The sequence below is a fragment of the Saccopteryx leptura genome, chromosome 6, assembly GCF_036850995.1.
Source record: "Saccopteryx leptura isolate mSacLep1 chromosome 6, mSacLep1_pri_phased_curated, whole genome shotgun sequence".
NCBI lineage: Eukaryota > Metazoa > Chordata > Mammalia > Chiroptera > Emballonuridae > Saccopteryx > Saccopteryx leptura.
The window spans coordinates 32,853,975-32,867,867 of NC_089508.1; the positions used below are offsets into that span (position 1 = coordinate 32,853,975).

The 13,893-nt window shown below is 45.2% G+C and overlaps 1 protein-coding gene across 5 annotated transcripts in view; it reads right to left on the minus strand.

The window, feature by feature from the left end:
- Nucleotides 1-13,893, minus strand: part of RAD51B (RAD51 paralog B) — a 603,012-nt gene that overhangs the window by 66,200 nt on the left and 522,919 nt on the right. For all 5 annotated transcript variants that reach the window (XM_066388052.1, XM_066388051.1, XM_066388050.1 and 2 more), the window contains one exon: nt 8,673-8,776. In XM_066388052.1, coding sequence (XP_066244149.1) covers nt 8,673-8,776 — 104 coding nt within the window. The remainder of the gene's footprint in view (nt 1-8,672; nt 8,777-13,893) is intronic.

Genomic DNA, 13,893 nt, shown 5'->3' on the forward strand with positions numbered 1-13,893 from the left:
TGGTGGGGATTGATGGAAATAATGCAGTGAAAGAGACCGAATGTGATGCCTGCAACCCTAGGGACTCAATGAAAACTAACTCCCTTCCCTCCCCAGGAAATAAAGGGGCTTACATTAGCTCGCTGGAGCACTAGAACAGAGCAACGATGCTCTTCATTACGGAGCTGTGGGATCACAAGACAGCAGGAAACGGGTTCCCACACCAGCTGCCTCCTGCTGCTCCTCTATGTCCCGCTCTGACGCAAAGACTCAGAAATCTGAGAACCACAAAGCCTTCCTCACACTGAGGAGACCAGACACACAAAAGACCAGGGAACTCCAGTCCTCCCAAAACATCGCACACCTTGACCTGATGAAGACAGATGACAGGAAGCTCAAGATTCAAGGGTGACCTTCCATGGGTACAAATGACTATTTGCAGGAGAGGGGAAGAGAAGTTTGCAAGATGTTGTCTAAAAGGGAAGTCATCTGGCCGGGAAGACTATGCTCACTGTGAAGTTCAACTTGGAAAAACTTACTTATTTACAGGTCTAGACCCAAGAATTTAAAATGCTGACTTTCATCTGGCAATTCATTGCAATGTGGGGTGTCATAATGCCTTTAATAATGCCTTTTTTTTTTCTGCAGAATGTTTTTATGAACCACTGGAAGTCACAGGGGATATAAACATTACATCACTTACAAGCTCAGTAGTTTGATTGGGCCTGGGGACGTTTTGGTCTGGAGTTTACCTGCTCAAAGACAGCCCAGCACAGGGAAAATAGCAACAGATAAGATCAGGAAAACTGAATTCCAATTCTATTTCTGTTACTTACTAGTTGTGTGACTCTGAGTAAATCACTTCGCCTCAATTGCTTACCCTCATCTGTAACACGAGGGGACTAGAAAATACTGTGGGTTTGAGGACCACCTCTGTGAGAACAACTGGACGTGGTTGCCCTCACTGAACGGCCACTGGGGCCGGGGCCTAGGAACCTTCACTGTGAACAAACACCTGTGATTCTTAGGTTCACTGCAGTTGAGAATCTCTGGATAAGGTCATCTCTGTAGAGCATCTCAGAGGGAACACTGTCAGATCCTAAATGCTTTCTTTCTAGTGAAAGTGCTGAGTTTATGAAGATACTGAATCCTTCTCCCCCTTTTGGTTTTGCTAACCAAAGATGCTGACCCATTTTCTTCTCACTCACAGCTAACCAACCAAGGCTAAAATACAACATCCTATCCAGCCTTCACTCGCAAATGAGCCAAATAAAATTCGGCATCCTTGACCCTCAGGTCACTGACTGTCCAAGAGATCTTGCCGATGTTTCATACGTTGTTTTCCAGCTGAAAACACTCTTCTTCCCTAGCCTGACAACGGGGACTTCTGTTCGGTTCCAAAGCCTTGTGTCTCTTCTACTTCCTGCAACAGCTGAGCTTTCTCTAGAAATCTCTCATCCACATATTTGCCCTGGTTTACTTAGCAAGTTAGAGCTGGACGGGTCACTGTATAAGAAGATGTGGTACCAGACAGTGTATAAAAATAAAACTAGCCAGAGCTGGAGGAGAATGACAGAGGAGATAAAAATACTGGTGATGTGAGTGGTTCCTTAAAGGGGAAGTCACCTTCATGTTCTGTGAGTGAACCAGTCATTCAGGTCCTGATGGTCAGAGATCATGACCCTTTAAGAGAGATATATAAGGACACGTATTGTTTCGTGAAAACAAATGTATGCAGTTCACAGTAGTATTCTTTATTCACAGATGCATCTTCTCTGCTTTTTTGGTGTTAAAGCACCTTTTCCTTTTGGAAGTGGTGGTAACAATTTTACAACTCTACTTGATGAAAAATGATATCTAAACCCCCACCCTTGTTTTGTTTGGATTTCAATTTGAACTTTTATTGACCCCATGTGACTCAAAATCTTGTAAGAAAAACCGACATTCCCCATCAGCAGAGATACATGCACTCTCACAGCCAACGTATCTGAGCCGGAGACACCCCCATCAGACCGTGGAGCAATAGCACTGATGCACTTTTAACTGGTAACTTCCAGGGGAACCTCTCAAAGGGAAAGTTTTTTTCTACTTGAATCCATTCAAAAGTAGTAAGTTTTGAGTACACTGACTTTTTTCAAAGGGAGCCCCATGGAAGTTTCTTTTCTCTCTCTCTCTCTAATTTATTTTGTTTTTTTTTGTTAGGTGGTGGGAAGATATTGATGTTCTTATCTCAAATGTGGAGCTAGGAACAGGAAGTAGGCCCTTGGGTATTTGCGTTGTTCCTTCCCAGATGGAGTCTGTCTCTATGCTCTGTGAGTCCCACCTCACTGTATTCATGCGCTGTTACTGCATACTTTCAGGAAGGATTTCCCAAGATTTTATTTTATTTTTCCCCCCATAGACTTGAGAGCGAGAGGAGGAACAGAGGGGGATGAAAGGGGGGGGGGAGAGAGAAGCATTAACTTGTTGTTCTACTTAGTTGTTCATTTAGCTGTGCACTCAGTGATTGCTTCTCTTACATGCCCTGATAGGGGATCGAACCTGAGACCTCCACACCAGGATGATACTTTATTCATGGAACCATCCGGCCGGAGCTGGATTTCCCCAAGATTTTAATACATTTGTCTGGTGACTTGAAAAAAAAAGAATCTTTTTAAGAGTCGCCCTTCTGGGTTTGCTTTTTATATGTTTCCCAGCCTGCTCAATATGTTAGAACACTTCTGATGGAGAGCGCGGGTCGGGGCTGGATTTCACACTGCAGCAGCTCTGGGAACGGAAGTAAATAAACACTTAGGCCCAAGGCAATGCATTTGGCTGGGCTGGTCTGTTCCCTTTGCTATTTCTGCAGATATTTATGCTTAAAAAACAATTTCTCCCACCCCTGCAGCACAGCCAAACTTCTCTTCTGGCTGGATCTAGTCACCAAACAAAAAAAGAGTCTTCTCGCCTAAAAGCAGCAGATGAGCTGGGTAGAAAACAAGAGAACAGACGTGGTGACCTGGATCCATTTAACAAAGGAAGAAGGGCTCGTTTCTAAGTGAGGACAACCCAGCCTGAATTCCTCCTCGGAGGACTCTGGGAGTAGGGAAATGTTACAACTATGACTTACACCAGATACACCTGCATCGCCAATGTCTCTCTTTGGGTGTATATGGATATATACCTGACATTCTTATCCCAAATCTACCCTTCAGCTTTAAAAGATTTTTCATCTTTTCTTTCTGCCTTCCTCTCCCTCCCCAGTTATTCAGTCCTTCACTGAGCCTTTCCAACCACAAGAAGAGAACTTATGTCTTGTGAAGATGGCAACAAAGATTGCTTCCCCTCCCCGTCAGCCACAGCCCCCACGCTGCCTGCTCCCAGAAGGCAGGGGTGGGCCCCTCCAGGGGTGGGCCCCTCCCATGCTCTGCCTGGGCCTGGGTGAGGACTCTGGCTCGCTTACACAAAGGAACTCCAACTAGGATTTCAAGGGAGTTCCCACTCTCCCATACCCACTAGCAGGCCTGTTCTACAAAAAGTCCCTGTATTCAGTATTCCCAGAGTGTTTCTATATAAGTATGTGCTTGTAACTGTTAAGTTTGAGGCTTTTTAACAGACAATTACTAATACTTTCAAAGAACTATTACACTGCCAAACTCAGCCACTATGGGGAAGATTGATTCTAAATGAGCAGAATGCCCTTCCCCAGGACTAGGTTTGAATACGGACCCTGGACTTTGCTTCTGTCTTTCTTTCTCTCTCTTTCAAAATGCACATATCGAATGTGTGAGCGTCACGCCTGACCTTGCCTCTGAGGGTGCACAGTGAGAGTCAGGCACAGCACCCAAGGGGTCTGCCACTCGAGTGTCACATGCACAAGAACAGAGACAGTGGCAGGCGCAACTGTGGGCAAGACTGAGGGCAGAGGGGCTGAATGAGGCCGGGTGTCAGCAAGTCTTCAGTGTGGTGGCGTTTGTCCTTTAAAACACAAGACAGACACCAAAAGAAGACTTATATGCCAGAAAGGAAACACTGAATACTTCCACGATGCAAAATAACTGGGGACTTTGAGAAAAGCCTAAGGATTCAAATAAGGGTCAGGAGCTTGGGTCAAATTATTGATCCTGTCAACAATTCACGTCTCGTATTAGTCTCTTCCCTCAAGTGTTCTGTAACGTCACAGTGCCTTCTAAATGGAAGATGAAAATATTATTATAAAGCCCACTTAAATAAACCTTCTCGATGAAAAAGTCACCTCTTTCCAATTTGTTGAAATAAGAGAGTCATAATATTTATTTCATCAAGGAGTGTGAAGCTTAGTTGGGATTAATTTACTTCATTACTCCTTTTAGGGTACTTAAAAATTTATATAATCCCATATGTGGTTTGTAGGAACAGAGATCATGAGGATCTGATGCGAAATAATATGAATATTTCATCAGTTTTTTTCATCGTTCTTTCCAGTATAATTGCCCTCACTCTAGCTTTTCCAGTCCCTCATTACAAGGCACCTGGTTACCATGAGAGCTTCCTGAAGGAAGGTCTCAGCCCCTCTAGTTGGATGCCGCTGCCTCATTCATTGAGAGGGGACCTCCCTCTGCTGTAGGGCCCTCCATTTCCTACACGTGCACTTGACTCACTGTGTTCACACAGCACCTACTGTTTACATGTTTACCTACTTCCTCCAGTTGATGGTGAACAGCTGCAGGGCACTGACTTATTCATCATATTTTGAATCTCTTATAAGCATCGTACATAATAACTAGTAGAGAAGAGATGATTAAATAAAAGTTTGTCAAATGGAATGGGTACACCAATCCTATGCTCTCATTACTGGCAAAAACCAACCCATGTCTTCTGAATAGATTTTCTTCTTTTGCTGTTCACCCTCACCCCAACACCTTCCCATTCCTTTCCTATCTTGATCTATTTCAGACAGAGGTTTCCAGACAGGGCTCCACAATAAAAAAATCACTTGGGGGAAGCTTAACAAATAAAAATCTACACTCACGCCTGGCCTCGCTAGCAGAAAATTTGATTTTATTTGGCAGGGTGGGGTCCTAGTGTTGGTGTTCTGTAAATGCTCCTGGGATAGGTCTAACATGCATCCAGACTTTGGAAACACTGATTTAAAGTGATACTCGAGTTCCACCTTCTTCCTCTGAGAAGACTAATGTGCCTCTGATGAGTTTACCTTCCTCCGGATTCAAAGCAGTTGTTCTTTCAGCCACTTATTAGGTAACAAATCATGTGACAGCATCTCAGTACGAGCTTGTTCTCTAGCTCCTGGACTCCACTTTGATCGTTCATGAGTGTGTATGTATGTATGTGTGCACGTGTATTCCACATCTCAGTCACCTCTCCCTAGGAGGCCAGAGGAAACTCAAAGTCAGGAACCGTCTTCTCCTTCTTTGTACCCCCATATCATCCACACGGTGAACCAAATCCTACTTTTAGTGTTTTTTAACAAATCCAAACCACTAAAAACAAAGACAAAAAAAAATTTTTTTTTAATTCAACTCCAAGGACATGTCTTCAGTCAGAATAAAAATGTTGCACAAAGGGTGGGGCAGAATTGAAGCAGAGGAGGGGAAGAGTAAATAAAAGTCAAATGGAAAAAAAGCTAAATTAGTCCAAAAGAAAATGCTTCCCAGCTTCTTACGAGAGTTTTTACGAACACTGGAGCAGAATAAACAAGAGAATTAACTTGGCTTGTGCCCTGATAAGGAGATCTCTTACTTGGTTATATAATTTTACGATGTTTCCAGGGTGTAAAGAAAATAATCAGCTGGGGAGGACTCCTTCCCTTGGACTATCCAATTCATCTCTTGGGTTAATCAGCTAGCAGATCTGCTCAGCTTGACCTGACCCCCTTCTAGCCCTCTGATCTCAAACTAAGCCTCGTACTCAAGAGCCCTGGTGTAGAGCTCAATGTCATAGAAACAGGATCAAGTGTAACCCTCATCCTTTAGTGTAGTGGCTACTGCTTGTGCATTGAGAGAAAGAAAAAAAGAGAGAAAAACCCAAAGCTATTCCTGGTGTCTTCCCCTAGTAGCTGGTGTTCCATAGTCTGCCTATGGAATGATCTAGGCACATTCTCCTGCTAAGTGGTGTTACAAAGACATATTATTTGGAGCAATTACCTTAAAGCACATATTCCAGAAAAGGTTTATATCTTCAGATGGCTTCTCTACTTTGTCATGAAGTAAGACCACAGGAAAGCTCAATGAATCACTAAGCTCACATGGCCTTTGGTAAGGCGAGATCAGGTCATCAGATAGAGACATGTTTTCTACATCAAACTTTATTCTAGTTATCAGACCACAAATTTAACAACTGGTCCCAAACAGCACGCACATTTCTAGAGATTCAGGCCTCTTTGCTTGGGTCGGCCATTTTACTGCTGGTCATATCTTACTTTAATTGCTCATTATTGTTCAAAACATGATTCAAAAGCATTTAACTCTGCTCTTGATTGATTAGTAATGCTAGTAATGAGTTGTCCTTTATAGACTAAGATAACACCACTGACCCATCGAATAAAATATGAGTTGATAGAGTGTCACTGATCCATCATGCTTTGCTCAGGGTCCTTCTGTGACAAGTGGCCTGCATTTGACCTTAAGAACCAAGAACCGCCCTGGCCGGTTGGCTCAGCGATAGAGCGTCGGTCTGGCATGCGGGGGACCCGGGTTCGATTCCCGGCCAGGGCACATAGGAGAGGCGCCCATCTGCTTCTCCACCCCCACCCCCCCCCTCCTCTCTGTCTCTCTCTTCCCCTCCCGCAGCCAAGGCTCCATTGGAGCAGAGATGGCCTGGGCACTGGGGATGGCTTCTTGGCCTCTGCTCCAGGCGCTAGAGTGGCTCTGGTCGCGGCAGCGCGACGCCCTGGAGGGGCAGAGCATCGCCCCCTGGTGGGCAGAGCATCGCCCCTGGTGGGCGTGCCGGGTGGATCCCTGTCGGGCGCATGCGGGAGTCTGTCTGACTGTCTCTCCCCGTTTCCAACTTCAGAAAAAAACAAAAAAAACAAAAAACAAAACCAAGAACCAACAGCCACCAAAATGTTCCAGGCACCAAAGAGACACAAAATAATAACATGTGTCCTACTAGCCACTTCCCATTGACACTAACAAAATAGAAACAATTGGTTAATGTTTTAAAATAAACGGAAAAGAAAAATGTGGCTCTAACTTTTTCGGATCCGGGAGCCTGAGTTCCATGATATCATATAGACAGACTCACAAAATCAGTGTGTGTCCTCTAAAATCCAGAACAGAGATAAACTATAAGTTTTCTAGGAGAGGGGTTCAGGGTCCATGAAAATGATTGAATCAACATTGATTCACAGGATTTCGCTTCCGCCAGGAAGAGCTCAGGTCGTAGTGCTTGGACAAGCCCGAACGGCATGTCTGAGAGCTGCATGCATGTTTATTTAACAAATCTGGAACCTACGGTACAAACCCCAGGTCATTAGGGTCTGCAAGAATATCTTTGGACACGCTTCACTGAAAAGAGAAGTAATGGGTTCAGAAGCCAGGATACGGGCCTCATCCAGGAAAAGGTAGCACTGAAATCATGAGCACACTGGGTCTGTTCCCCTAAATGAAAACAAGCAGCTCCACGTTCTCAGAACATGGCTGACTCAATCATCACGCTGGAATGTTATTTACACAGTCCCAAGCAAACCCAGAAGAATCCTCTGGTCTGTAACCAAGGGCACTCGAAAAGTTACGTCTGGAACAGGCAAAGGCTCATGTCTGTTTTTGGTGATGTCTGACTCCTTGAAAAAGAGCCAATTTACCTAATGCAGGTGAAGGGCTATAACTCCCTTCCCACCACCTCCTCTTGAAAGGACCGCCGGCATAATACTTCATGCCTCTTTAATTAATGACTTGGATTTGTTATATATTTAGCAAAATGGGCAAATCTGGATTCTGTATTCTGCCCCCTGCAACGAATCAGAACAATCACCCCGTCTTCCTTCTCCTCCTGTTTGCAGGGGAGGTCCTGATGGAGCCTAGTCCACGCAGAGAATAAAGTTGAAGGGAGACATCAGGAAAAATAACTTTCCTAATTAGGAGACATCTTACCAAAGAGGCCAGGATGTGGTGGTCCTTTCTTCGGGTATGGAGGGAAGATGAAGAGAAGGGTAGAAATGAACCTTTCTGTGCGAAAGGGGCAAGTTTTCCATTGAGGCCAGGGCAGAACCATAACCAGGGAGCTCTGAGAGAGTCGTCACCCTTCTGCAGGTCTCTCTAGCCTCGTCCAGGACTTTAAACTACTGGCTTATGAGTTCATGCAAAAGAATAAACTGGGGAACAGTTTATTCACTTGGCAAGGTCTGTCTGGCCTAAGGTTTTCAAAGCACACTAACCCCAAGAAAAAGCACCATCACGATTTAATTTGCACATGAATTCTCTAGCGCTCCACAAATAGGGTGATCGTTCACCCTTTATAGAGAATTTAGTACCCCTAGAGGTGTGCCCATACCTTGGTCACATACAAGCTATTGGCAAATATCAGGAGGCATGCTAACTCTCTTGGGTCTATTCTTAGTTTTTTTTTTCCTGTGCATGGCTTGGCTCCTCACTTCATTTTAACTGCTACTGGGGCAGGCAGGGATGCTGGGTTTCCTCCCCCCTACCTCCTGGCAGTGCTGGGCCAGGACAGACAACGTGACCTTGACGGTCACAGCACAATGTCAAAGCACTCACCTGTCTTCCCTCCGAACCAAGGTACTGGAAAATCAGCCGTGTGGTCACACTGTGGCTCCAGGTGTTTCCTAGTGCAGCTGTCACACAGCTGGATCCAGAGGAGCCTAAAAGGAAGCAGGGCACAGTGACAATCATGGAGGCCCTTCCTTGCGAGGGTGGTTCACATAAACCAAAGGCCAGTCATTGCTCATTGCTTGGGGAGTACTAGGAGGCTCAGTTCATTCTACAGAAGTTGATGAATTAGAGAAGGACAGGGGTTAAGGAATGAAGCTAAACATAAAAGCCAGCATGTGTTTCCTTCAGCTTCAGGGAAAGTGACCACTACCAGGCTGAAAGGTAACAGTTATATATGAGAGCTTGCATTGCTAGCTCTAAATGAAGCCACTGAAAATCCATGGTAGAAAGGCAAAATGCTACTACATAGACTAAGAGCCAGTTATGAAACAGTATTAGTTTAACAGAACTGTAAAGACTTAAATTTTTTTTATTCATTTATTGGTTTTAGACAAAGAGAGGAAGGGCAAGAAAGAGAGAGAGAGAAATCAATTTGTTGTTCCACTTGTTTATGCATTCATTAATTGACTCTTGCATGTGCCCTGACCAGGGATCGAACCCACAAACTTGGCAACATATCAACATATTGGGACGATGCTTTAACCAACTGAGCTACCTGGCCAGGGTGAGTTGTAAGACCTTTTTTTTTTTTTAGCTTGATAAGAATTTTAATTCAGCTTTCCTCATCAATATAGAAATGATGATATACACATACAAAATTCCTTTGCCCTTGCAACCGTTGCACACACGCACCCACCCGAAAGAGGAATCTAGAAGATTTCACCATTTCTTATCTCTGTATTAGACACCCTTATCCCAAGAGAAACATTCTTTTACCACCTAAGACTTTCCTAAAGGGGAGGAGCTGAAGTAAACTCTCTGAGTTCCTAGTCCTCCACAGTGCCCTTCAGCTACTGTCTGACACCTCCAGGGCTTCGTGGGGCCTCTAGACACACCAGGAGGAGCCATTGCTGCTGCTGCTGCCTCTTCCTCCTCAGAGGCAGGCTTACAGGTTCCACCATTTAGTAGCCAGCCTTTGCCATCATATCTAGGTCTCCTCCAAACTCCTGGGCCTACTTTTGGCCTGGGCTGTGGAAGAAATCCTAGTCTTGGGGGGAGGGGGCACAGAGAGCCAGTTTAGTCTGCCTTGTACCCTTAAGATACTGTCTCTCTTCAATGAGGAGACAAAGTACAGGGAGGCTGAAGTCTAAATTAGTTAAAATAAAACGAGGCCTTGAATTTCTCATTTGTAGTCCACTCACAGCATCATTTGATTTCTCACCCCTCAATGTGGACGAGGAGTTGGTCTCCTCCTGGGCCACACATCTCTCAGCATGGTCTGCCAACTTTGCATGGCCTTAACCTTCCGATCACATCACTCTCTAACTTAAAATCCTTTGGCAGTCCTTTGTGCCTGAGGATAAAATACTAAATTCTGAACACTACTCGGTCATCTGCGCCTCTGCCCCTCTCTGGCCCCTTTGCTCTAAGCTCTCTCATTGGCTGGTCTCCCGTCATTTCCTGACTTCTCTGTCCTCAACCTCCCTAACCTCTTGTCAGCAGTTGCTAAAGCGTCCTCCTCCTTTGACATCCAATAACCTGGTCTCTTTTGCTTCTCCTTGTCCCATGGTGATTGCCTTCTCTTCTCTGTTTTTCTTCTCCCTTCCTTCTTAGTGGGTGGACATCAGGGGGCTGGCCATGGCCAACATTTTCCCTAGTATCCAAGTGCCTCTAGTGGCTAGGGAATAAATTAATACAGAAGCCAGGTGTTTGCATTTTAACATGTAGAAATTCTTTACTACCACAAAAAAAGATGTATACTCTTCCATTTTTCTTTAAAAAAAAATCTCAGTCTATCTTTCATTTTTCCTTTCTTGATGAGAGACACATTAACAGAGAAATGTCTCCTGCTGTAAGAACACCAGCACAGCAAAGGCACGAGCAATTGACTTGTCTTTTTTTTTATTTGCATTTTTATAAAACAGCTTTATTGAGATCATTCACAGATCATACGATTCACCCATTTAAAGTTCACTGGTTTTTACTATATGCAGAATTATTCCACCATTACCACAATCAACTAAAACATGTCATCACCCCAAAAGGAAGCCCCACACCACTTAACCCTAAGCCTCCAGCCCTCCAGCCCCAGGCAACCCTTGATCTACATTTGTTTAATCTTCAGTGTTAGGAGGGACAGGGGAGTAGTGGATACTGTGGTGAATGAGAGAATTCATCCAGGATCTCAAGGGGGAAGCCCCTGTTCAGCTCCAACTGTTTTTATCATGTGACAGTATGAGTTCATGGTTAGCCACATCTTTTTTTTTTTTTTTTTTTTTTTTCATTTTTCTGAAGCTGGAAACGGGGAGAGACAGTCAGACAGACTCCCGCATGCGCCCGACCGGGATCCACCCGACACGCCCACCAGGGGCTACGCTCTGCCCACCAGGGGGCGATAATCTGCCCATCCTGGGCGTCGCCATGTTGCGACCAGAGCCACTCCAGCGCCTGAGGCAGAGGCCACAGAGCCATCCCCAGCGCCCGGGCCATCTTTGCTCCAATGGAGCCCTGGCTGCGGGAGGGGAAGAGAGAGACAGAGAGGAAAGTGCAGCGGAGGGGTGGAGAAGCAAATGGGCGCTTCTCCTGTGTGCCCTGGCCGGGAATCGAACCCGGGTCCTCCGCACGCTAGGCCGACGCTCTACCGCTGAGCCAACCGGCCAGGGCCTACATCTTTTGATTTTTAAAAGAGAAGTCAGAAATCAATATTTTAAGTACAACCTCCTGATTTTCAAATGTTGGTTTAATTGTTTAGTTTTTAAAAACACATGGCTGAGCACGCTTACGGGCCAGAGATGACTCATTCCCACCATGCCGGCAATGTCTGCTCCACAAGGGTGCTTTCTCAGCCTCTGTCTCAGCCCGACTCGCCCCAGCACCTGTCCTCCATTCGGAACTACAAGACCAGTACGTCAGACATAACCAACTGCAGCACCATAAATCCAGTATCTTCAAATAAAGCTCATGCTTTATTCCGATAGAGACTTACCCTTCTTTCTTTATCCTTGTCTTTGGCCTCCCATTGAATCTGGTTTGAAACCTCAGGTCCATGTTTAAATCTCTCCCTCTCCCATACTCCTCACTTCCAATCGATTGGTTTAACTGTAGAATCTCACCGTCCATCAGTCCTACCCCAAACTTAGACCAGCCCCACAGCAGCGTTCACCTGGGGATGAGTGCTATAGCCTCGCACCCGATGTCCATGCTGTCGTCAGCTTCTCCCCACAGAAAGCCCAGCCTCTGTCCTACGGCCCAAGTAACCCCCTAACATACATCTGAGCACAGTACCCTGCCGTTGATCATTGGCGTGCTCGGAAACTTTCAGTGACCCCCAGGTGTCTTCAAAGAGTTCTAACCCTAAGACTGGCATTCAAGGCTCTTCTGGCCTGAGCCCAAGCTGCCTTTCACACCTCTCCTCTCCGTTCCACCTCGTGTAGATGTTGCTCCAATTTTTCCCTTCCTCCGCACAGTCCCCCACCCCCGGACCTGGGGTGCCTCTAGGTCCACACGTTGTCTCCAAAACCACTTCCTCTGGGCCACTTCCCTGATCATCACAGAAATAACGTTTGCCACCTCTAAACACCTATAATACTTCCTATAATACTTTCACTCTGCCCTGTTACTGCTATTTTCTATGTTGTTACTAGTGTGCTTTACTTATGACCCGTAATATGTCTTTCACGAGGGCCAAATCTGTGTCTGATGCATGCCAGTGTGCCTGAATCACCTAACAAAAGGTCTGAGACACAGAGGATGCTTAATAAATACTGGTTAAATGGACAGTTAATAAGTTATTCTTACCAAACATTGAACCATGTTAATACTTGTCTTAGCAGCAGATCTACATTCTTAATTCTACCTTGCTTAAGCTAAAACGAACAGGTTGACATTTTCCAAGCGAACTCTAGCAGCGTACTGTGCAGGTGCCTGCTAAGTGATAGGAGGAAGTGAGGCCGAGCCTTCAAGTCTGCCAGGAGAAGGCCACGTGTGAATAATTAGAAGATGTTAATTAGCTAAGCACTCTCAACATTTTTTCCTGGTAATAAAACTAAGAGCATCCCAGGTCTAGAACAGGGGTCCCCAAACTACGGCCCCGCGGGCTGCATGCAGCCCCCTGAGGCCATTCATTCGGCCCCCGCTGCACTTCCTGAAGGGGCACCTCTTTCATTGGTGGTCAGTGAGAGGAGCATATTGACCATCTCATTAGCCAAAAGCAGGCCCATAGTTCCCATTGAAATAATGGTCAGTTTGTTTATTTAAATATACTTGTTCTTTATTTAAAATATTGTATTTGTTACCGTTTTGTTTTTTTACTTTAAAATTAGATATGTGCAGTGTGCATAGGGATTTTTTTATAGTTTTTTTTATAGTCCGGCCCTCCAACGGTCTGAGGGACAGTGAACTGGCCCTCTGTGTAAAAAGTTTGGGGACCCCTGGCTAGAAGATGTTTTCAAAAATCAGAGCCACACTGGGCCAGTAGCCACTATTTAAAGAATTCCATGCTCCTAAATAGTATTTAAAAGTACCATATCCTTTGCTGTTTCCTGGGCAGGTGAATTCAGGTGCTAGTATGAGCCATGAGCACAGAAAAGATTCCAGAGGGGACCCTGAGCAACAAGCTTGAGGAGATAAAATTTCAGGGGTGCTTATAAGCATTAAGCCACTCACAAAAGTAATCATAGCCAGGCCTTGAAAGTTAACGATAATAAAAGCCAGTATTTTTAAAGCACTCTATTCTAAGCCACTAGGTAAGCCCTTTATAAGGGGAGCCCTTAATATCTTGTTTGAGTTCCACATCTTAGTTCCATCGTTTTACACCCTCACAACCGCTCTACGAGATAGGCAATGTCGTCCCTATTGACAGGCTAAGTCTAGGAGAGATTAAGTAACCATCCCAAGGTCACATGGTGGAGTAATGACAGAGCTAGTGCTCCGAACCAGGCTGACAGAATCGTAACCTTTTCTCCAACTGGCTTCCTCCAGGCCCATTATGTCAAATGGCCTGCTACTCTGCCAGCCCCGAGGGCCCCCAGGAAGGCCCATCTTGAGGAAGACACTAATGGGGTGTGTGTGAGCATCTTATCACTCATCTCAACTCCTCGGTCACTCA